The sequence below is a fragment of the Agelaius phoeniceus genome, chromosome 9 (assembly GCF_051311805.1).
Source record: "Agelaius phoeniceus isolate bAgePho1 chromosome 9, bAgePho1.hap1, whole genome shotgun sequence".
In the NCBI taxonomy this organism is placed as follows: domain Eukaryota; kingdom Metazoa; phylum Chordata; class Aves; order Passeriformes; family Icteridae; genus Agelaius; species Agelaius phoeniceus.
The window spans coordinates 994,641-1,018,571 of record NC_135273.1 but is presented as its reverse complement, the minus strand read 5'-3'; the positions used below and the strand labels follow the sequence as shown (position 1 = coordinate 1,018,571).

General features: G+C 54.5%; 1 protein-coding gene and 1 long non-coding RNA gene across 2 annotated transcripts in view; both read right to left on the bottom strand.

Moving 5' to 3' along the window:
* TCERG1L (transcription elongation regulator 1 like) overlaps positions 1-23,931 on the bottom strand; it is a 62,588-nt gene that overhangs the window by 10,851 nt on the left and 27,806 nt on the right. Inside the window, exons 5-9 of the mRNA XM_054637685.2 lie at positions 13,570-13,695; positions 7,581-7,675; positions 6,447-6,535; positions 4,535-4,689; positions 463-532 (exon numbers count right to left, since the gene is read on the bottom strand). Coding sequence (XP_054493660.2) covers positions 463-532; positions 4,535-4,689; positions 6,447-6,535; positions 7,581-7,675; positions 13,570-13,695 — 535 coding nt within the window. The remainder of the gene's footprint in view (positions 1-462; positions 533-4,534; positions 4,690-6,446; positions 6,536-7,580; positions 7,676-13,569; positions 13,696-23,931) is intronic.
* LOC143694752 (uncharacterized) lies at positions 2,560-4,512 on the bottom strand. The gene is made up of 2 exons (XR_013183405.1): positions 3,529-4,512; positions 2,560-3,468 (listed from the first exon to the last, which is right to left on the bottom strand). It is a non-coding gene; the product is annotated as an uncharacterized LOC143694752 (long non-coding RNA).

Genomic DNA, 23,931 nt, shown 5'->3' with positions numbered 1-23,931 from the left:
TTTACTCTGTGCCTCTGTCCAGCTGAACTAGGTCAGGTTTCCCAAGGCCTCACAGCACAAAGGCTGTGCTGCCCTCTCAGGATGCCTGGCACGGAGCTGGGCACTCTGCACAGCCCAGAGCTGCATTTCCAGTCATGCCTTCAGCAGAGTGTGAGGCACACCTGGGAATGGAGGTCAGAAACAGCAGCTCCTGGGGCTGAGCAGGGAAAATCTGCTGCACCTTGATCCAGTGCCTTTGGAATGACCCACAGCCTTGTCTGCAACCATTTGACAAAGGAAGAGTCCGCCAGGCACACCCAGGTGATGTGCATGGGAAACAGAGGCTGCAGAGAGTCCTGGCCCTGGCACACCTGGAGAATGCTCCATCATTCACCCACACAGGACCAAAACTGCTTTAACTCGCCCTTCTTTGGACCAGCCCTTCCCACCATTAGACAGACACAAGGAAACTTTAGAACTCACTTATTTCTCTTGGTTTTGATGCTCAGATCATCATTTTCATCCCCTGGACAAGAGTTAACACACTTGTCTGCTGAAAAGAAATAAGTCATTATCAGATTTGAACGAGATAAACGGGGATACAAATTCCTGAGATTGACTTCTCTTCCCTGTCTCTGCTGCTCAGGTATTTCCTGGCTTTCACCCCCACAGAGGGTTTTAGAAATAACAAGTATTTTATAAAATCCTCAGAATTGCCTTCATCCAAATGGAAGGAACAGCAATAAAGTGACCGTTTCCAGTCAGCAAAATTCCTCATTTTTCATTCATGGCATGATTGCTTTAAATCTTATTATTGTTTCACCTGATCCTCCCTCCTCCCTTCCCTTCAAAATGCAACCGAAGACATTCCTGCAAAGCCATTTCTGTGCTGACAGCCTGAGGGATCCCCTGGAGGTAATTCTGTCCTGTTTCTCCTCCTGGGGTCTCAGAATGCTTTGCCAGGAATTCCAGCAGCACCTGGCAGGCCTGGGGAGATCCAGCAAGCCCCACACTCCTGAGGCTGCAGAGCAGCTCCAAGGCCAGGTCAGCCCCGGTCAGGCCTGGACATGAGTCCTTGAGGGACTCAGAGCTTGGATTTTCACTCACAGGCAATGGGAACAAATCCTGAATTCTGAAAACAAATCCTGAATCCTGACCCCTTTTCTGTTCTCCTCTGCCAGCTGCAGCTCTCCCCAAAGCCCCCAAGGACAGGAGCCAGATCCCTGCAGGGCCTGCCCTGGAGGGTCCCAGCACAGGGGCTGGCAAATACTCGTGTGCTGGATGCAGGGATGGGCTGCAGCCTCTTGTCTGAGTGCCAAAGGGCCCCAAACACCGGGGCAATTCAGTAAATGACATCAGCACCGGTTTCAGGAGGAGTTCTGCCAACTGTGCCCAAGGCCAGGCTGCAATGGGATTGGCTTTGAGGTCCTTCCCCTCCCAACCATCCCACGATCTGGTGACTCCATAATGTCCATTTTCTGGGAATTGGCTGAGAAGCCCTGCTCAGCCCCAGCAGCCTGGCAGACCCTGAGCAGCTGGGGAAGAGATCAGAGCAGATCAGATGCTCTGGAGGAGCTGCCCTGCGCCCCAGGCCCATGGGAGCCACCAGGGAGGAGCCACATCAACCTCCTGGAACAAACCCTTGGTGCAGGAGGAGGAATTGAGAAATGAGCAATTCCTCATTTCTGCCCAAATTTAAAAGCACTTGATCCCTCAGCAGAGACAGCCCCAAGCATCCCGTGGATAACTTTGCTTGACATCGGGGTTTTTTTTTATTTTTTAAGATGTTTGATTTGAAAATTCTAATTAAATCTCAGCAGCAGCCACTCAGCTAAATAAATGTGGGAAGCATTGTTGGGAACACTCAGCTCGTTTGTGTTATTTATTTACTGGAGATTACAAGCTAAGAGAAGAGGTAACAAATCATCCCCCTCACCTCAGAGCTAATCTATACTAATTATGAACTGCTCCAACCCTGAGCAACCACAGGGCCCAATTACAGCAGGGAGGATTAAGATATTTAACAACAATGGAAAACCAGGAGCATGAATCAAATCTTTGTGGTAGAGATAATAAAAGGGAAGCATGGAGCACAGCAAAAAATAGATTTTTGAAGTGGCACCTATCAGCCCTGAGTTCAGACCCTGCTGTTAATTAATTACAGAGCAGGAACAATGATGCAGACCATGAACAATGACCCTCAGCTTTGTCTCTGGCCATCCCTTGGCAGGAATTCACTGAGCTCGCAGCAGATCCTGCAGTTAAAAGCTCCGTGTTTCTCCTGAAGGATGAATTTCAGCAGATAGGCTTTGGAGGAATTTCATCCACAGCTAAAGCTCTTCAAGCCATACACAAAAATTACACAGAAATGTACCCACAAGCAGCTGCTGTGGAAATGCAGAGGGAAAAATGGAATTACAGGCTGTGTCTACAGGAGGACACTGACAGAGAGCCCTCCTTGGAGCTGCTTTGCTGCTGACAGAGGAGCTGAAAATGGTCACTTTTATCTCCCTGCAGGGATGGGGCTGCTGCTTCTGTGGGGTTTGCAGGGGTTCTGTGGGGTTTGCAGCAGCTAATTAGGGGTTTATAGCAGTTATCTGGGGGTTTGCAGAAGTTCATTGGGGTTTGCAGTGGTTATTTGGGGTTTGCAGGGGTTCTTTGGGGTTTATAGCAGTTATCTGGGGGTTTGCAGGGGTTCTTTGGGGTTTGCAGCATTTGTTTGGGTTTATAGCAGTTATTTGGGGTTTGCAGAGGTTATTTGGGGCATGCAGGGGTTCTTTGGGGTTTATAGCAGTTATTTGGGGCATTTGCAGAGGTTATTTGGGGTTTGCAGAGGTTATTTGGGAGTTTGCAGTGGTTATTTGGGAGTTTGCAGTGGTTATTTGGGGTTTGCAGAGGCTAATTAGGGGTTTGCAGGGGTTATTTGGGGTTTATAGCAGTAATCTGGGGGTTTGTGGGAGTTCATTGGGGTTTGCAGAGGTTATTTGGGGTTTGCAGTGGTTAATTAGGGTTTTGCAGGGGTTCTTTGGGGTTTATAGCAGTTATTTGGTGTTTGCAGGGGTTCACTGGGGTTTATAGCAGTTCTTTGGGGTTTGCAGGGGTTCACTGGCAGCTGTCCCCCCGGACCAAAGCCAGTGCCCATCCCTGGTGCCTGGGGGGACAGGGCAGGTCCCACAGCAGCCTGGCAGTGCCACCACCCCAATTCAGTTACAAAACACAGCACCTGCAAACAACCACAAAACTCTCACTTCTGTGCCCCTCGAGTCCTCCCCCTCCCCAGCAAGGAGCAAGCAGCAGCTGGAGGATGTGGCTGTTCCTTCACCACCAAAACCAGAATATTCAAGAACCCCGAGCAGCCAGCCAAGGCCAGGAGCAGCTCCAAGAACGGCCATGGCTGATGTCCCCAGCAAGGGACAGCCAGGGTGGAGCCTCAGGAGCTCTGGCATGGACACAGCAGCTCCCAGGAGTGGGGGAGCCTTTCCCCCAAACCTTCCTGCTGGGATTTCCTTTCCCCCAAAGCTCCCTGCTGGGATTTCCTTTATCCCAAACCTCCCTGCTGGGATTTCCTTTCCCCCAAACCTCCCTGCTGGGATTTCCTTTATCCCAAACCTCCCTGCTGGGATTTCCTTTCCCCCAAACCTCCCTGCTGGGATTTCCTGCTGCACAGCTTGGCTGGGTGATCCCCAGCCATGGAGTGATGCCCTGCTGGGTGACCAATCCCCAGCTCTGGGGGCAGGCAGTGATACTCTCTGGGTGATCCCAGCTTTAGGAGCAGGCAGTGATGCTCTCTGGGTGATCCCAGCTCTGGGGGCAGGCAGTGATGCTCTCTGGGTGATCCCAGCTCTGGGGGCAGGCTGTGATGCTCTCTGGGTGATCCCAGCTCTGGGAGCAGGCTGTGATGCTCTCTGGGTGATCCCAGCTTTGGGGGCAGGCAGTGATGCCCTGCAGGGTGATCCCATCCCCAGCTTTGGGAGCAGGCAGTGATGCTCTCTGGGTGATCCCAGCTCTGGGGGCAGGCAGTGATGCTCTCTGGGTGATCCCATCCCCAGCTCTGGGGGCAGGCAGTGATGCTCTGCAGGGTGATCCCAGCTTTGGGAGCAGGCAGTGATGCTCTCTGGGTGATCCCAGCTTTGGGGGCAGGCAGTGATGCCCTGCAGGGTGATCCCATCCCCAGCTTTAGGAGCAGGCAGTGATGCCCTGCAGGGTGATCCCAGCTTTAGGAGCAGGCTGTGATGCTCTGCTGATGCACACCCTGAGCTCGGGCAGTGCAGCACACTGTGCCTCCTGAGCTGAGAGGGACTGCAGCCAGCAGAGATCCAGCTCCTGCAGGAGGCCTCCTGCTCCTCTGCAGCAGGGGGGAGGCTCAGTGCCCAGCCCAGCATTGCAGGGAAAACAAGGAGTTTGTGCCCAACGTGGATTTCCCTCCATCCAGACTGCCCCCAGGCCGCCCTCTCTGGCTCAGGGTCTCACACCCCCAGCAGCACACCCAGCCCAGCTCCAGGGGCTCCAGGGGCTCAGGGAGAGGGGAACAAGGCCAGGCTGGGCCGTTGGTTACTTGGTGCAGCCTCCAGCTTGCGCTTGTGCGGGGGGTCCTCGAGCAGGCGCTTGATGTCCCCGCGGTGCCGCAGGTCCAGCGGCCGCTCCCACACCGACAGCTGCATGCTGGGGTTGAAGAAGAACACCCGGTCATCTCCAGTCCACACCACACACCTGCTCCAGGAGACACAGCAGCCTCAGAGCCTGCCCAGAGACAGCAACACACCCACAGCAGGGCACTGCAGCCCTGGGACACGCGGGGACACACCTGGGACAGACCTGGGACACCCGGGGACACACCTGGGACAGACCTGGGACACACCTGGGACAGACCTGGGGACAGACCTGGCACAGCCCTGGGGACAGACCTGGGACACACGGGGACAGACCTGGGACAGACCTGGGACACACCTGGGACACCTGGGGGACACCTGGGACAGACCTGGGGACAGACCTGGGACACCCGGGGACACACCTGGGACAGACCTGGGACAGCCCTGGGACACATGGGGACACACCTGGGACAGACCTGGGACACACCTGGGACAGACCTGGGACAGACCTGGGGACAGACCTGGGACAGACCTGGGACAGACCTGGGACACCTAGGGACAGACCTGGGACAGACCTGGGACACCCGGGGACACACCTGGGACAGACCTGGGACAGCCCTGGGGACAGCCCTGGGACACCCGGGGACACACCTGGGACAGCCCTGGGACACCTAGGGACAGACCTGGGACAGCCCTGGGGACAGACCTGGGACACACGGGGACACACCTGGGACACACCTGGGACACACGGGGACAGACCTGGGACAGACCTGGGACACACCTGGGACAGACCTGGGACAGACCTGGGGACAGACCTGGGGCACACCTGGGGCACACCTGGGGCACATGGGGGACACCCGGGGACAGCCCTGGGACACCTGGGGACAGACCTGGGACAGACCTGGGACAGACCTGGGACAGACCTGGGACAGATCTGGGACAACTGGGGACAGACCTGGGACAGCCCTGAGACACTGAGGGACAGACCGGGGACACCCAGGGACAGCCCTGGCACACCCTGGGCAGACTGCAGGGACACCGCAGGGACACCTCCCTGTGCCATCCCCATGGCATCCCAATGACATCCCTGTGCCATGCCCATGCCAATCCCTGTGCCATCCCTGTGCCATCCCCGTGCCAATCCCTGTGCCATCCCAATGACATCCCTGTGCCATCCCTGTGCCATCCCATGCCAATCCCTGTGCCATCCCAATGACATCCCTGTGCCATCCCAGCTCTTGCAGAAGGAAAGGGAGCTCCAGGAATCCAGGCAGAGACAGGCTGGGCTGGCAGGGTCACAAGGATCCCTGGATGTGCCCACGGCCAGGCTGGATGGGCTGGGAGCAAAGGTCCCATGGGTGTCAGGTCCCATGGGTGTCAGCCCCTGGGTATAAACTAAAGAAACTAAACCAGGTCTAAACTGATTATTCTAGGGGTAAAGGAGATAGAAATCCTTCTATCAACCACTCAGGCCACAAAGTGCAGAGAGGTTTGTCTGTTTAAAAATCCCACAAGAGCTTGACCCAGCTCCTGCTGTCAGTGCTCGGGGCATGAGGCACAGCCTGGGTCGGACACACAGACAGACAGACAGACAGACCCTGCACAGCAAGGAGCTGGGACAGGCAGGAGCTGGCCCTGGAAAGCAGCACCACCTCTTTGCAGTGCTGCTTTTCCTTTTCCCTGTGCCCCAGCCCAGTGCCAGCCCAGCTGGGGCACAGCTGCCCTGCAGACCCCAGGCTTTGGCTGCTGCTCCCTCCCTCACCCTCCTCAGGCCATGGGGATGGAAAAGCTCTGCCAGGAGCCCCCAGCCACGCTGCTGCAGCCCTGGCAGTGCTGTGCCCCTGTGGCAGCCCAGGAAGGGCCCTGGCAGCTCCTCACCACGGCGATCCTGGCACTGGGGCCGATGCCACGGGCTTGTTCCCGCTGGGAGCGCTGTCAGCCTCGCTCAGCAGCTTGAAGGAGTGATCCTGGGGACACACAGGGGTCAGTGAGCACACAGAGCAGCTGCACAGAGCTGCTCCAGGGTACAAATCCCCCCTGTGGCCAGAACTGCAGGACAGGCTTTATGGACAGGCTTCATGGACAGGCAGCTGCCTCTGGAGCAGCCCAGATCAATGGGGGTTACAAAAACGCCTCCCCATGTAGAGCAGCACAGGTGGAAAAGCAGCCAAGCAGTTCTGTCCATGCCAGCAGCTCCCGTGGCACAGTGGGTGACGGGCAACCCTGAGGGTGGCACCCACCAGGACAGGAACCAGCCTGGGAGCAGCCTGTGCCAGCCCTGCTCGTTCCAGCAGCTCCTCTGGAACTGCTCAGGGACATTGCAGGACTGTCCCCAGCTGCTCCTCTGTCCCCAGCACACGGCAAAAACATGTCTGGAGCTGCTGGAGGGAGTCCAGAGGAGGCACCAAATGATCCCAGGGCTGGAGCCAGGCTGGGACACCTGGGGGGCTCACCTGGAACAGGAGCAGCTCCAGGGAGAGCTCAGAGCCCCTGGCAGGGCCTGAAGGGGCTCCAGGAGAGCTGCAGAGGGACTGGGGACAAGGATGGAGGGACAGGAGCCAGGGAATGGCTGCCAGTGCCAGAGGGCAGGGCTGGATGGGAGATTGGGAACTGGGAATTGTTCCCTGGCAGGGTGGGCAGCCCTGGCACAGGTGCCCAGAGCAGCTGGGGCTGCCCCTGGATCCCTGGCAGTGCCCAAGGCCAGGCTGGACCCTGGGGCTGGGAGCACCTGGGACAGTGGGAGGTGTCCCTGCCATGGCAGGGGTGGAATGGGTGGGTTTGGGGTCCCTTCCAGCCTAAAGTGCTCTGGAATTCCAAGGGGGTCAAACCAGCCCTGATGCCCTGGCAGTGCCAGCGCTCCTGCACAGCTCCAGGGTGAGTTAAATCCATGGCTCTTGAAATTCCACAGCAGGGAAGGATCCCGAGTGCCCAGCCCAGCTCTGGGCAGCCCAGCCCTGGCCTGAGCCGGGTTTGTGCAGCTCAGGGCTCCCGGGGCTCTGCAGGGGGACACACCTTGTCACTGTCCCTGCCCGTGGGGACACTCTTCCTGTCCGCGTGCAGGATCAGCGCCGGGGTGCAGGCGGCTCTGCTCGGCTCCTTGCCACGCTCTGGGAGGGAGAGGAGAAACGTGGAACCAACAAACAAACTCACAAACAGCCCAAACTGCTGAACAAACCCCAGAGTGCTGTCCATGGAGAGGAGCACATGTGGAACCAACAAACAAACTCACACCCAGCCCACACTGCTGAACAAACCCCAGAGTGCTGCCCGTGGAGAGGAGAAACGTGGAACCAACAAACAAACTCACACCCAGCCCAATCTGCTGAACAAACCCCAGAGTGCTGTCCATGGAGAGGAGCAAACATGGAACCAACAAACAAACTCACACCCAGCCCACACTGCTGAACAAACCCCAGAGTGCTGCCCATGGAGAGGAGCAAACGTGGAACCAATAAACAAACTCACACCCAGCCCAATCTGCTGAACAAACCCCAGAGTGCTGTCCATGGAGAGGAGCACATGTGGAACCAACAAACAAACTCACACCCAGCCCAAACTGCTGAACAAACCCCAGAGTGCTGTCCATGGAGAGGAGCACATGTGGAACCAACAAACAAACTCACACCCAGCCCAAACTGCTGAACAAACCCCAGAGTGCTGCCCGTGGAGAGGAGCACATGTGGAACCAACAAACAAACTCACACCCAGCCCAATCTGCTGAACAAACCCCAGAGTGCTGCCCATGGCTCTGAGCCTCCTCCTGCCACTCCTCCCCCTTCAGTCACAGCCCCCGTGCCCAGGGGGCACCTCCTCTCCAGACACCCCATTGCAGGGGGACACAGGGGCAGGGGGAATGGGGTAAGGGGATGATGGGGTAAGGGGATGATGGGATAAGGGGATGATGGGGTAAGGGGATGGGATAAGGGGATGGGATGGAATTGGATGGGATGGGATAAGGGGATAGGATGGGATAAGAGGATGATGGGATAATGGGATGGGATTCCAGCCCAAACCACTGTGGGTTCCATGGGGCAGATTCCCCTCAAAATGCTCCTCCAATTATTTCAAAACTCCTCGGGTACACAACAGGCCCCCATTTGAGTCTGCTTCCCCCGGAATATCTCAGAATAATCCACCATTAAACCCGTGGCATTTTGCTCAGAAGATGGCTTTATGGGAGCAAAAAAGAAGATTTACAAACAAGAGCTATTAATTTCCACATTAAAGGAGGCAGGAGCAGGCAGCTGCTGATACACATCAAAAGGGGCTGGGAATTCATCTTCCCTCCCTGGACATCTGGTAATTGGGAATCAAAGCCTTCCCAGGCACTCTGGGCACAGGAGGTGACACCCGGTGCCAGTGCCTCCCCCTGCCTGGCTGCTGGGAGGGCAAGGACAGCCCTGAGCAAGGCCTGGCACAGAGGGCAGCCCCAGGGGCACTGAGAGGGCACAAGCAATGGCCAGGGGTGATGGTGCTGCTTTTGCACTCACCATTGATTTGGGAAGCAGCCGTGCATTTCACCCCTCTGAAGTACAGGGTGAATTTCACCCCTGTGAAATACAGGGTGAATTTTATCCATGTGAAATACAGGGTGAATTTCATCCCACAGCCACGTGGGCTCGAGAGACAGGAAAAATTCCCTGCCTTTGGAAGCTCTGATAAAAATCATGGGATGGTTTGGGTTGGAGGGACCTCAAATCCCCCCCAGTGCCACCCCAGCCATGGCAGGGACACCTCCCACTGTCCCAGGGGCTCCCAGCCCCAGTGTCCAGCCTGGCCTTGGGCACTGCCAGGGATGCAGGGGCAGCCCCAGCTGCTCTGGGCACCTGTGCCAGGGCTGCCCACCCTGCCAGGCAGGAATACACAGATGTCAACTGCAGATGGAAACTGAAACAGCAGCAGAGCCCAAAGCACAGAGCTCTGGGAGCTCTGGTTTGTGCAAAGTCCAACCCAGAGCAGGTGCCTTGGTCACTGATCAGTGAGGATGAGGATGAGGCTCAGAGCAGGGAGGTGCTGTGGGCACAAGGCCTCTGCTCCTGAGGGGACACTGCTGCAGCACCCAGGCAGCCTCTGCTTCCTCCTGGCACATCTCCCTGTCCTTTTCCTCCTGGGAATTCTCCCTCTCCTTTCCCTCCCGTGAATTCTCCCTCTCCTTTCCCTCCTGGCACATCTCCCTCTCCTTTCCCTCCCGTGAATTCTCCCTCTCCTTTCCCTCCTGGCACATCTCCCTCTCCTTTCCCTGCCGTGAATTCTCCCTCTCCTTTCCCTCCCATGAATTCTCCCTCTCCTTTCCCTCCCGTGAATTCTCCCTCTCCTTTCCCTCCCGTGAATTCTCCCTCTTCTTTTCCTCCCGTGAATTCTCCCTCTCCTTTCCCTCCCATGAGTTCTCCCTCCCCTTTCCCTCCCGTGAATTCTCCCTCTCCTTTCCCTCCTGGAGAGCTCCCTCCCAGCCCATCCAGGGCCCTGGGGGCTCCCCTGCTTGCTGCAGCCCTGGTGAGCTCTCAGCTGGCAGCTCCTCGGGCATTCCCATGTGGAACACTGCTGCCTTCAGCACTCTGGGCAGCCAGCAGGCAGAAAAGAAGATGGGAATAAAACAAAATAAAAAAGAAAAAAAGAAAAAGCAAACAACCAAGAAAATAAACTAACAAAGGGAAGCCCTGAAGGCCTGTGCACAGCAGGAGCCATTCAGTTTTACACCTGCAGTTGAAGGCTGAGTGTTTGCCCGCAGTGCAAGGGAAAGAGGAAAATCAAACAAAGAGGTTGTTCCTCCCTCCCCAGGCTCAGGGATCCCTCCTGGAGCGGGGCTGACTGTGCCAGGGAGGAGCCCCAGGGCCCCTGCTTCCCAAGGGAGCCCCATCAGTGCCTCCCCTCCTGTGCCCACCAGCACCAGGTGTTCACCAGGCACACCTCCACTCTCTGCTCATTAATTACCCTCTCTGTCCCCCACCCTAAGTGCTCAAACTGAGCTGCAGCCCGACAGGGAAGCCAGCATGAGACATTTCCAACTCCTTTTTCACCCCAAAGTCAGCAGCACAGCCAGCACTGGGGAGTTCTGCTGCTGCTGCTGGAGGATGAGGGGAGATGGAGATAAAGGCTCCTGATGAAAGAGGCTCCTTCTCCCAGGCTCCACCAGCACAGGGACATGAATAATTCACAGCATGCAAGAAAAGGTGAAGCAGCAAAACTGCCTTGGGTACAGCACAGAGGATGTTGGGTGTGATCACAAACAACAGAATTAGAGAGGGAGGGGAAGAGGGAAGATGGATCCAATGCCATGAGGAGCTGTGGACAAGGCATAGTCAAAATGTGTTTTGTAAGAGGCCAAACCCCCATTAATCTCAAAAAACATGAACAGTTGGACTCTTAAGTGCTCCCAAGAACTGATTTATTGAGCACACACATCCCACACTGTGGGGTTTATCCTCCCCCAGAATCTGCACAGGCCAGCTCTGTCTGTCCCCACAGCCTCATGGCTCTGCTCTTTGAGATCAGCCCAAAACCTCCCCTGACTGATCCCCAGCTCCTCTGCTGCTGGCTCTTACTCAGTCCAAGTGTGGGATCCCAGTTCTGGTCCCACCAGCCAGGTCCTGCCCCAATCCAGGCACTGGGATCCCAGTCCCGATCCCACCCCAGTCCAGGCACTGGGATCCCAGTCCTGATCCCACCCCAATCCAGGCACTGGGATCCCAGTTCTGATCCCACCCCAATCCAGGCACTGGGATCCCAGTCCCGATCCCACCCCAATCCAGGCACTGGGATCCCAGTCCCGATCCCACCCTAATCCAGGCACTGAGATCCCAGTCCTGATCCCACCCCAGTCCAGGCACTGGGATCCCAGTCCCGATCCCACCCTAATCCAGGCACTGAGATCCCAGTCCTGATCCCACCCCAGTCCAGGCACTGAGATCCCAGTCCCGATCCCACCCCAGTCCAGGCACTGGGATCCCAGTCCAAATCCCACTCCAATCCAGGCACTGGGATCCCAGTTCTGATCCCACCCCAGTCCAGGCACTGAGATCCCAGTCCCGATCCCACCCCAGTCCAGGCACTGGGATCCCAGTCCTGATCCCACCCCAATCCAGGCACTGGGATCCCAGTCCAAATCCCACTCCAATCCAGGCACTGGGATCCCAGTTCTGGTCCCACCCCAGTCCAGGCACTGGGATCCCAGTCCAAATCCCACCCCAGTCCAGGCACTGGGATCCCAGTCCCAATCCCACCCCAATCCAGGCACTGGGATCCCAGTCCCAATCCCACCAGCCAGGTCCTGCCCCAATCCAGGGACACAGCTCCTGCCTGCCCACGCTGGTTTCCCTTTAACTCTGTTTCTTTGGTGCTCTGAGCACTCCTGCTGTGCCCTCCAAGTGCTCCTTTCCCCTCTCAGAACAAATCTCCTTGAGCTGAGCTTTTCTCCTTCCTGCAGCAAACACTGCCCACCCTCCCTGTCATTGTTCAGGGCATTTGGAGTGGGAACAGGAGGAGAACCCAGACAAATTCAGTGCTGGTGTGGAGTTCAGGGACAAATGAGAACCCAGACAAATTCAGTGCTGGTGTGGAGTTCAGGGACAAATGAGAACCCAGACAAATTCACTGCTGGTGTGGAGCTCAGGGACACACTCGTTCCATGGCTGGATTTCCAGGCACACAGCCACGCTGCCCATGAGCTGCTCTTTGCCACTGTCCTGGAAATCACAGAACCACGGCCTGGTTTGGGTTGGGAGGCGCCTTGAAGCCCATCCAGTCCCACCCTTCCACTGTGCCAGGCTGCTCCAAGTCCTGCTGAACCTGGCCCTGGAGCTTTGCAGGGCTGGGGCAGCCACAGCTTCCCTGGGGTGGAGGGTCAGGTGGGTTATGGCTGAGCTGATCCCTAGGAATTCCTGATAAGCACCTTTGTTTCCCCAGAACAGGTCTGGGAAGGTGCCCCCAAGGTGACAGTGGCACCCCTCCCTGGCTGAGTGGCCCCAGGTCAGGCAGGGGAAGCAGCAGCCCAGTTGGGGAAGATGGAACAGGAAAGCCTTATCAATATGATTGCCTGGCAAAAGATGTTGAGAATATGGAAACTGTAAGTGAGATTGAAATGAAAGCAAGCTTTGAGATACCTCAGCTACTGATCAACTGGAAAACAATGGTGTGGCCACTGAAGGTGATCCCCTTTTGATGGAACAATACCCTCTGCTTGCAGACAGGCCCAAGGGTCAGAGCAGACCCTACAGCTTGGCAGAAGGGGCCTAAAGAGGAGTTTGTAGGGTTTAAAATGTAACCCAGTGTGGTAATGTAATGATTCTTATAGGCTGTATGGAAATGCTATAGGATTTGTATATTGCACTAGATTGGTTAGTGAGAATCAGAATATTCAACACAGAAGATTTATGGTATTGTAATGGGAATCTTGCTCTCTTACTCTCTCACTCTCCCATCCTCTCTCCCCCTCTCTTCTCTCAGGCCTGCTCTGGGCTGTGCCTGGCAGCTCCCAGCAGGGCCCTGCACCCAGGCCCTTTGCAATGAACCCCAAATCCCAAAAGGCCCCTGCACCCAGGCCCTTTGCAATAAACCCCAAATCCCAAAAGGCCCCTGCACCCAGGCCCTTTGCAATGAACCCCAAATCCCAGCAGGGCCCTGCACCCAGGCCCTTTGCAATGAACCCCAAATCCCAAAAGGCCCCTGCACCCAGGCCCTTTGCAATGAACCCCAAATCCCAAAAGGCCCCTGCACCCAGGCCCTTTGCAATGAACCCCAAATCCCAAAAGGCCCCTGCACCCAGGCCCTTTGCAATAAACCCCAAATGCCAGCAGGGCCCTGCACCCAGGCCCTTTGCAATGAACCCCAAATTCCCAACCTGGCTGCAGAGATCTCTGCTCTCCATCCATCCCCCCTGTCCTACCCCCATGCTCCTACAGCCCAGAGGATCTGGGGGTCCCAGCCCTGCAGGACAGGGCTCAGCCTGGCTGCAGGGACACAGAGCATGGATCCATGCCCTGCCAGCCCTGGGGACAGCACCCACCTGCTCGTGCCTGCTCCAGCAGGTTGGTGGCCATCAGGGTGACGGCGGGCGCGGCCAGGGCGGTGACACGGGTGACCTGTGCTGGCACCAGGGGCCCCAGGGCAGTGTCCAGCCTGGAGGCAGAACCTGTGAGCAGAGCACAAGGGAAGGATTGGTTACCTACACACACCCCACACTGTGGGGTTTATCCTGCCCCAGAATCTCCACAGGCCGGCTCTGTCTGTCCCCACTACCTCGTGGCTCATCAGAGATCATCTCAGAGTTTGAGATCAGCCCAAAACCTCCCCTGGCTGATGCCCAGCTCCGGGGGGATTTGCCCTGGTAAACAACAATTCCCTTTCAAACCCTCAGCATTCGTGCCCAGCCCTTGGCACTCAAGGCCATGGCAGCGCTGAGCACGGGGCTGCGCTGGGGGATCTCAGGGAGCTTTTCCAGCCTCAGTGATTCAGGGAATTCATCTGCTGAGCACATCTCCTGCCCCCACTGCGGGGTTAAAACAAGGTTTGCGCTCAGCTCGATTCCTGGCCACAATGCCCACGGATCTTCAGCCAGTGAAAGGCACCAGAAATTTAAAATTAATGAAAATGCTGCCCTCAAAGTAAGAATTTGCCAGGATAGATCGATGCCCTCCCAGCAGGTCACAGCAAGATCAGTGTTCTCATTTTAAATAACACTCCTCTGGTTTCCACTGTTACTCATCACAACTTCTTGGTGTCCCACTCTATCCACGGGAAATTATTTTGCCAATACTTTAAAAGTGCAGCTTTATCCAGGGCTTCACAGTCTGCTGGGACAAGGCCCAAAGCAGAAGCTGTGATTTGCTCATGTGCATTATTCATGAGGAAGCAGTAACACAGGGCTGCTGCTAGAAGCAGGCCAGTTAATCCAGGCTCTCAGTCCTGCAGCAGAACTCCTGCCTGCTGCCACACCTGAGGTGTGCTCCAACCTGGAGCACTCATTCCCAATGAACTGGGCAGTTCTCCAGGAGCTGAGCCACACAAGAGCCACCCAAGCCCACCTCCTGCCAGGGTAAAGCCAGGTGTCCCAGCAGCAGTGCCCATGTCCCATTTCCCAGCCAGCACTGCTAGTGCCATTTGTTGTAAATTCATGGCTGTACATCCCATCCCTGCTTGAAGGCAGACTGGGAACACCACAATTCCCAGCACAGCCCAAGCTGCAGCATTTCCTGCAGGGTTATCAGACAGCTCCCATCCCGACTTCTGCACGTCCTGGAATAGGATGGGTCACTTCTGAAACCTTCAGTGTGTTACAAAAGCCCACTCACACACCCTGAACGCTCTCATGGCTCCGTGTCCCTGCATTTCCAGGAGCCACAGTACAATATTCCAACACAGAGCATGGAATCCCAGCCTGGTGTGGGCTGGAAGGGACCTTAAATCCCACCCAGTGCCACCCCTGCCATGGCAGGGACACCTTCCCCTGTCCCAGGTGCTCCAAGCCCTGTCCTGTCACAGATATCCTTTATGGAAAATCCTTTCCTTGGGATTTTTCCTCCTGAGAGGCTGAGAGGCCTCAGGAACAAAATGTACCCAATGGTTATCTGCTGCTGTGGGATGCAACAGGTGCAGCTGGGATTGGGCTCATGTGCTTGTTTCTAATTCATGGCCAATCACAGCCCAGCTGGCTCGGACTCTTGGTCTGAGACACAAACCTTTGTTATCATTCCTTCCTATTCTATTCTTAGCCAGCCTTCTGATGAAATCCTTTCTTCTATTCTTTTAGTATAGTTTTAATGTAATATATATCATAAAATAATAAATCAGCCTTGTGAAACATGGAGTCAGATCCTGGTCTCTTCCCCCATCCTCAGACCCCTGTGAACACGGTCACACCGTCCTTGGGTTCTGTGAGTTCTCTGCAGCCAAAACTGGAATGATTTCCATAACTTGCATAATTATCCCTGCAATTGCACCCTGCACTGGAGACGAGCTCTGCTCATTCCCCACCTCGGCTTCTGCCACCTCTCAAACGTGCCGTGCCATTCTATAATTTCAGCTGCTTCTTTATGCTGATTTATTACCCCATCCAGGAACAATATCAGTGCATCTTCTGATGCGATGGAAGCAATTATCCCACGGCTTCCATCCGCACCAGAGTCAAGTACATATAAATATATATTTATATACACATATATATGCATTTCATACATGCAGATGGGGTTCAACTGCTTATTTTAATTATAACTGCTGCTCACCAAATAAGCTGGAATGATTTAAGGCAATCTTAACCTTTAAGGAATAAATATTTATGCTTTGGAGCTCTTTGTGCTTATGAAGAGCAGCCTTTGCAATGGATGGCTTCGGAATACAAACACAGCCTGGATGGAGTTGAATGTCACGGTGCAATATCAGCCTCTGCTCTGAACTGAACATAACCTGGGCTGGAATTACACCTGAGTGTGAACCCACACTCTGCTGCTTTGTGATTAAATTCAGGCCAATTCTACTCTAAAACAATGCTGAGGAGAGGGAGGGAGGAGGGCAGTGCTGTTCCCTGTGAAGTTCTGGGTGCTGGCAGGGCCAGGCTGATGAGCCATCGGTGCCTCTGGAGAACATCTGCACCTTCCTGGGATCCTTTCAGCCATTTCCAGCATCTTCCAACACAGCCACACAAGGCAGAGGGCAAGGAGGTGACAGGGACAAGGTGAGCAGGGACAGGAGGAGGTGACAGGGACAGAGAAAAGATGAGCAGGGACAGGGACAAGGTGAGCAGGGACAGGAGGAGGTGGGAAGGAGAGGAGGCTGCTCCATGCCCAACACAGATTTTTATCCCCTGGTCTCTCTGGTGCCTGCCCCATTCCCCAGCCCCTCCCTGGCCATGCTGGCACTGAGCTGCAGCAGTGAGGAGTCAGAGATTCAGTGCTGGGCACTGCTGCAGCTATGACATTTTATGGAAAATCCTTTCCTTAGGATTTTTGCTCCTGAGAGGCCTCAGGAACAGAATGTACCCAATGGTTATCTGCTGCTGTGGGATGCAACAGGTGCAGCTGGGATTGGGCTCATGGGCTTGTTTCTAATTCATGGCCAATCACAGCCCAGCTGGCTCGGACTGTCTCGGTCAGTCACAAACCTTTGTTATCATTCTTTCCTTTTCTATTCTTAGCCAGCCTTCTGATGAAATCCTTTCTTCTATTCTTTTAGTATAGTTTTAATGTAATATATATCATAAAACAATAAATCAGCCTTGTGAAACATGGAGTCAGATCCTGGTCTCTTCCCTCATCCTGGGACCCCTGTGGGCACCATCACACACTGCCCCAGCCCCTCGTGGCACTGAGCTGCAGCTGTGATGTGGCTGAGCTCAGTGCTGGGCCCTGCCCCAGCCCGTGGGATGTGAGCAGTGCCTGCAGTTGCCAGCTCTGTGTGGGCAGCTCCAGGAGGCAGCTGCAGGAGCCAGCGTGCCCTGCTGGTGCTGCAGGCAGAGCTCAGCTCCTCAGAGCCAGCAGTGCCAGCATTTCCCAGTGCCCTCGCTGCTGCTGCTGCCCCTGCAGGGCCCCCGCGGGAGCTGGGCTTGGCAATAAACCACCCAAACCCGAATTAACTCCGATAGTTCATAAAAACATTGGTCTGGTAGGCCAAAGATTGAAGACTAAACCCCTTCTTAGAGTTACCCCCCCATCCTGTTGTTGTTCCATTTCCCTAGAGTCCCATACTGCTGTTATCAGATTGCTAAAGTCCATACTTCCTTGGTATGTTCATATGGCTGCAGATCTTCACAGCACAGACTCCTTCTTCTGCATGCTGTTCTCTCTCAGTTCAGGGCTCTTTTAAGGCTCTCTTTGACTGGTTAATTTGCTTTCTTTTATTTTAGTTATTTTTATCAGTTCCAGCTGCAGTTCAATTAAAGACATTGCAGCTGCAGCTTATCAAAAACAACTAAAACTTCTTAAAACAAAGCTTCTATACAGATATTTAAATACAATACATACATTTTACTAAAACTCAAAAACCACCTCTACTATACACCTTTGCTATACCATCCTATCTTGGGAAGAAAGGACTCAAACCCTCCTCTGCAGCTCCCAAAGCTGGCGTTTTTAACTGAATGAGAGAAGAAGCAGGGCAGAGCTCAGAGCTGCTGCTGTGATGAGGGTGAGGCACCAGCACAGAGCCCTGCCCGAGGTGGGGCAGCCCCACAGAGGAGCCCAGCCTGCAGTGGGGAGGGATGTTCCAGGCACAGGAGAGCAGAGGAGAGAGGGCAGTGGGGATAAATCAGGATAAATCCACACCTCACGCAGTCCTGGCACTGCTGGGCCATCACAGGGGAGCCATTCCCTGCCCCAGCAGCACCAGCTGGGATCAGGGAATCCCAGGGTCACTACGGCTGCAAAGCACCTGCAAGGCCATCAAGCCCAGCCAGCAGCACCATGGTCACCACTAAACCATGTCCCCAGGTGCCACATCCTCTCAGAAATCCCTCCAGAGATGGGGACTCCACCATTCCCTGTTCCAGGGCTTTACAACCCTTCCATGAATAAACCTCCCCTAATTTCTGACCTGAACTGCCCTGCTGTGGCTGCCCTGGCCCTTGAGCACTCACCCTGATGTAACCCACGGTCCCCAGGCACAGGGAGGAGGAGTTTGGGACACCCTGGCACATCACCATTGCTTCTCCTAATGGGAAGGAGCAGTGAAATCAGCAGTTGCAGCCCCAGTGTCTGACAGGCAGGCCCAGAAATGCACCCAGTCATGTTTATTAGTGCTGCTGTCAGCTCCTGGCCCCAGGAGGTGCTGGAGATCAGGGCCCAGGGACTTGCTTCATTTGGAAGCACAGTCAGTCCATCCTGATGAGGAAATTTGGGGCAGTCCTGCCTACCTGCAAAGCACAAGAGAATACTCTCTGCTTGGAAAAAGAGGAAGAATTAAGGAGTAATAAAAAAAAAATAAAAATCGACTTTTCCCAAGCAGGCAGCACCCTTGAGCTCCATGAGCCCTCAGCCCTGCTCCCCTTCCCCTCAAGGACACAGCACACTCCTCCTCAGGGCAGCCCCTGCTGGGTGAGCACGAGGCTGCCCAGGAGCCACCTCTGAGGAACTTCCCTTCCTTCCTCTGCTCCTTTGTACGGCCCAGACGCGTTCATTAAAGCATTCAGCACTTTCTGAATGTGATTATGCCCTTCCCTGTGCTCAGACTGGGGACGTGTGGTGCTTCCTGAGCAGCAGCTGCCCTTGGCTGCCTGCACAGGCACAGGGCTGGGGGGAGCGTCCCAGCACAGCTGGCACAGCTGGCACAGCTGCTGCGGGCTCGGCACAGCTGCCCTGCCCCAGTGCCACCCCCAGCTCAGCCCCAGGGGCAGATGGAGCTCCCTGGGTGACGGGGAGAGCCCCCAGCAGTGCTTTGGGAGCCCAAACCCACCCAAATGGGGCTGGGAATGGCCATCCCTGCTGCCCTTTGTGCTGAGACCAGCCCAGGGATCACAGGGCACTGGGCATGGGTGGGCACAGCTCTGACCCCTCAGTGCCAGCTGGGACTGTTGGAGTTCAAAACCACATGATCACATCAGCCATTATATGTGGTGCTTTTTATTTAAGGGCTCTGGGAATTGGGGTGGTTTCCACTCAAATCTGACTCCCACCATACATTTGAGGTGATCGTGTTTTATATTCTATTGTTATATAACTTTCATGTTAATTATTAAACTCATATTGTTCTATTGTATACACAGATTTCAGTCAAGCATGGCTTCTCATGGTTCCCCCCTTAAATTTCTAACATGGTTTCTCATGATTCTTCTGATGCTTATACAATAATTATATTTAGTTACTAAACAATCACCACATCTAACAATTATATCATTTATCATACTGCTTACACAGGAGCAATGACCTGAGAAAACACAAAGCCCAACATTTTCATTTTCTATCTTTAACATTTTCCAGGGCTCCACTATCAGGAGCAGCCCAGGGGTCACAGGGCACTGGGCATGGGTGGGCACGGCTGGGAACAGAACCAGCAAAGCAGCAGCGAGGGGCACACAGGGCTGGGAGGGAGGGACACACCAGGCAAGCACAGCATCTGCAGAACCCCAGAGTGCCAGGCTGCTGTGGGCTGGAGGGAGGAATCCCTGTTTATCCCTCCCCTAAATCCCATCCACATCCATATCCCCTAAACCCCAGCCAGTGCCACCTCCCAGGGCCCCAGGTACTCCCAGTGTCCAACCTGGCCTGGGGAGTGCCCAGGGGCCACTTCCATCAGCAGGGAGGAAAAAGGAGGAGAATTTTATAAATCAGATTTTCTGCTCTCCCACCCAGTCAGAGCCAAGCCTGGAAATCAGCACTGCTGGCTCTGGCAGAATGACCCAACTGCTTTGCTCTCCTTCATCCACCTGTGCCGTGCTTTATGTTTGTCTGGGTTTTCCCATTTGCAAACTGAAAAAAAGGATCCAGAAATTTCTGCTGGAGAGCTCCTGCATCCAAAAAGGATACAGGAATTTCTGCTGAAGAGCTCCTGTATCCAAAAAGGATACAGGAATTTCTGCTGGAGAGCTCCTGCATCCAAAAAGGACATAGGAATTTCTGCTGAAGAGCTCCTGTATCAAAAAGGATACAGGAATTTCTGCTGAAGAGCTCCTGTATCCAAAAAGGATACAGAAATTCCTGCTGAAGAGCTCCTGTATCCAAAAAGGATACAGAAATTACAGGAATTTCTGCTGGAGAGCTCCTGTATCCAAAAAGGATGCAGGAATTTCTGCTGGAGAGCTCCTGTATCCAAAAAGGATGCAGGAATTTCTGCTGGAGAGCTCCTGTATCCAAAAAGGATACAGAAATTCCTGCTGAAGAGCTCCTGTATCCAAAAAGGATACAGAAATTACAGGAATTTCTGCTGGAGAGCTCCTGTATCCAAAAAGGATACAGGAATTTCTGCTGGAGAGCTCCTGTATCCAAAAAGGATACAGGAATTTCTGCTGGAGAGCTCCTGTATCCAAAAAGGATACAGGAATTTTGGCTGGAGAGCTCCTGCATCCAAAAAGGATACAGGAATTTCTGCTGGAGAGCTCCCATATCCAAAAAGGATACAGGAATTTCTGCTGAAGAGCTCCTGTATCCAAAAAGGATACAGAAATTACAGGAATTTTGGCTGGAGAGCTCCTGTATCCAAAAATGATACAGGATTTTCTGCTGGAGAGCTCCTGCATCCAAAAAGGATACTGAAATTCCTGCTGAAGAGCTCCTTCCCTGCTGCACTGGAAAAGGGACAAAAAGAATCCACCCTGGGCTGGGGGCAGCACAGCAGAATGACAAGGAGCTGGAAGGTGAGGGGTGGCAGCAGCAGCGATGGCACAGCCTGGCCCTGGCACTGGGGACTCGAGGCCATCACAGGGACTGGGAGAAGCAGGATTTTGGCACAGAAATGCTCTGGGGTTTTTTTTTTTAGTTTAAAATTGATGGTGTAGAAGCCAAGTCACCCCACTGGATTCCATCAGAGGGATAAATTGCCCAGGGAGGAGGTCAGAAATTGAATGAAGGGTCTTCTTTCTTTGGTGAAATGAAAAATAAAAGCATGAGGCACAGAACTACATCTGGAGAGAGATTTATGCCCAGACAAATCAGTGTGCAGCAGAACACAAATGTGGAGAGACATCACTGCTCTGTTCATGGGACACCTCCCAGCCTGGCAGTGCCCAGGGCCAGGAGCAGGGCTGGAGCAGCCTGGGACAGAGGGACGTGTCCCTGCCATGCCCTGGGTGGGATTTAGGCCATCCCAACCCATTCCAGGGCTGGATCCTGAGCAGATCCCAACCCCTGCTGGATCCCTGCCATGCCCTGGGTGGGATTTAGGGCATCCCAACCCATTCCAGGGCTGGATCTCCATCAGATCCCAGCCCCTGCTGGATCCCTGCCATGCCCTGGGTGGGATTTAGGGCATCCCAACCCACTCCATGGCTGGATCTCCATTAGATCCCAGCTCCTGCTGGATCCCTGCCATGCCCTGGGTGGGATTTAGGCCATCCCAACCCATTCCAGGGCTGGATCTCCATCAGATCCCAACCCCTGCTGGCTCCCTGCCATGCCCTGGGTGGGATTTAGGGCATCCCAACCCATTCCAAGGCTGGATCTCCATTAGATCCCAGTTCCTGCTGGCTCCCTGCCATGCCCTGGGTGGGATTTAGGGCATCCCAAACCATTCCAAGGCTGGATCTCCATTAGATCCCAGCCCCTGCTGGCCCCCAGCCCCTCCCCAGCAGAGCAGGAGCTGCACTTTTGTTTCTGCAGGGTCATTTGGAGCTTTCATTTCAATATGCATTGCCATAACCACTTCAGAACTGGTGAATGCTGGAGTAAATTGCTTATTGGAGCGGGAAGGGAAGAAAGTCAGCAAGAATTCCTGAAAATCTGCAGAGTCAGGCCTAAGTGGCAATGAGCACGTTCTGCAGTGAGCTGTGCTGGGGAACATTTCCCTCTCCAATTTCTCCTCCTTTAACAACCTGGTTTTTTGCAATTTCCACCAAATGAGCAGTGAAACGAGGGAAGGCACAGAGGCTTCAAAAGCAAAGTGAAATCAAAACAAATCAACCCCCCCAAAGGCTGGAGTGCCACATTCAGCCATTTCTTACAGTCCTGTCCTATTGGTGTTTGAAATGCCACCTGTAAAAACCAGCCAGGGAAACACTCCTCCCTCAGGGAGGGGGACAGGATGACCTCTGAAGGGCCCCTCAAAACCAAATTATTCCATGATTCCATGAGAGTGGCAGCACCAGCAGAGCCCACACCCCAAATCTGCTGGGTTCAGGGGCAGGAAATACCCTCCAGAGCCCTGTGAACTGTCCTGTCCATACTGCCAGGGACAATCCCAGGAAGCCACAGCTCTGACCACCCTCCAGAGCCCTGTGAAGTGTCCTGCCCATACTGCCAGGGACAATCCCAGGAAACCACAGCTCTGACCACCCTCCAGAGCCCTGTGAAGGGTCCTGGCCCTCCCTGCCATCCCAGGAAGCCACAGCTCTGACCACCCTCCAGAGCCCTGCTGCAGCACTTGGGACACCTGGGGAGTCCCAGCTTAGAAATTCCTCAGAGGAATCATTTCAGACAGGGTCTGTCACCCCCATTTCTTCTCTTTTGGGGGGGAATGGTTGCTCAAGGCCCTGTGCCCATCCCAACAAAGCCCTTGCCCACCCTGACATCCTCTGGTGCTGCCCCTGTGATCCCAGGCAGGAATTCTCCCTTTGTGCCAAATCCCAACAGTGGCTTTAACTGGGAAAAAAAGAAGTTCAGACTGAAACAAGAAGTCTGTGAGCAGCAGAAGCCAAGAGAAAGCATTTCCCAACTTTTAATGAGATTTCTCATCAGAGGAGCTGTAAGAGCAGGGCTCACCATGATGGAATTGAACCCGACACATTTAATAACAAAAAGAGCAGGATTATTAAACCCCATTCAAGCCTTGCTTAGAAAAGCAAATGATGCAAATCCTGGCAGGCTCAGCTCGTGTCCCTGGGTGACTGCAGAGCTGAGCCCTGCTCCAGGCCCCGCTGGGCTCAGCTCCTCAGCCTCAGGCTGCACATCCAGCTCCTGCTCGAGGCTCTCCCTGCCCGCTTCTGCTCTGGAATAGGGGCAGGCAGGGAGTGTTTGGGCAAGGCTCTCAGGCACGGGGCACTGCTGGGTGCCTGTGCCAGGCCAGGAGCTGGGCTGGGCCCTTGGGGTCCCCTCCAGCTCGGGGTGTGCTGTGATCCAGAGTAAAACTCAGCTTTTCTCTCTTATTTCTGACTGCTCTGATATGGAACTGAAGTGTTCCATAGATCCCTCCTGCCCTGGGAGCCCAGGGAAAGCAGAGCCCCAGCCAGGGGTGGCTTCTCCTTGAGCTTGCTTTGTGCCAGGGGAACTGGAGAGCAAAAGGCACCAGAATTTCTACTGAGAAGCACAAACCATTCCTTTGGGGACACTTGTGGCAGTATGGGGAATTGTGACAAGGTGCTCTGAGCTGCTCTGGCAAGGTAGGAATGGCACTCCTGCAAAGGGACCCATCACTTCCCAGGACAAACCAGTTATCACCATTTATCTGCCTCAGATCTGCTGCTCCTCTTGCATCAACACCTCTCTAGTGAACATTCCCCTGAATTTCAAAATTCTGCACTGAGACTGAGCCATTGAGCTGGCTTTACTCATTAAAGAGAAATCTTGGCAGAACTGTGCCCAAAAACGAGACAAATCTCTTCTCTCCACCTGAGAGATCCCGTTCCCAAGTGACAATGACAGTGACATTTTACACACTGTGAAACAAAACCCTCTGAAACCTTCCCTGCCTGGGCTGGGCTGCAGAGAAAAGACAGAAAGGAAGAGGGAAGATGGTGAAAAGTCTCCAGCAAGGAGAATCCTCCTCTGAGGACAGGGCCCATCATATCCCCGAG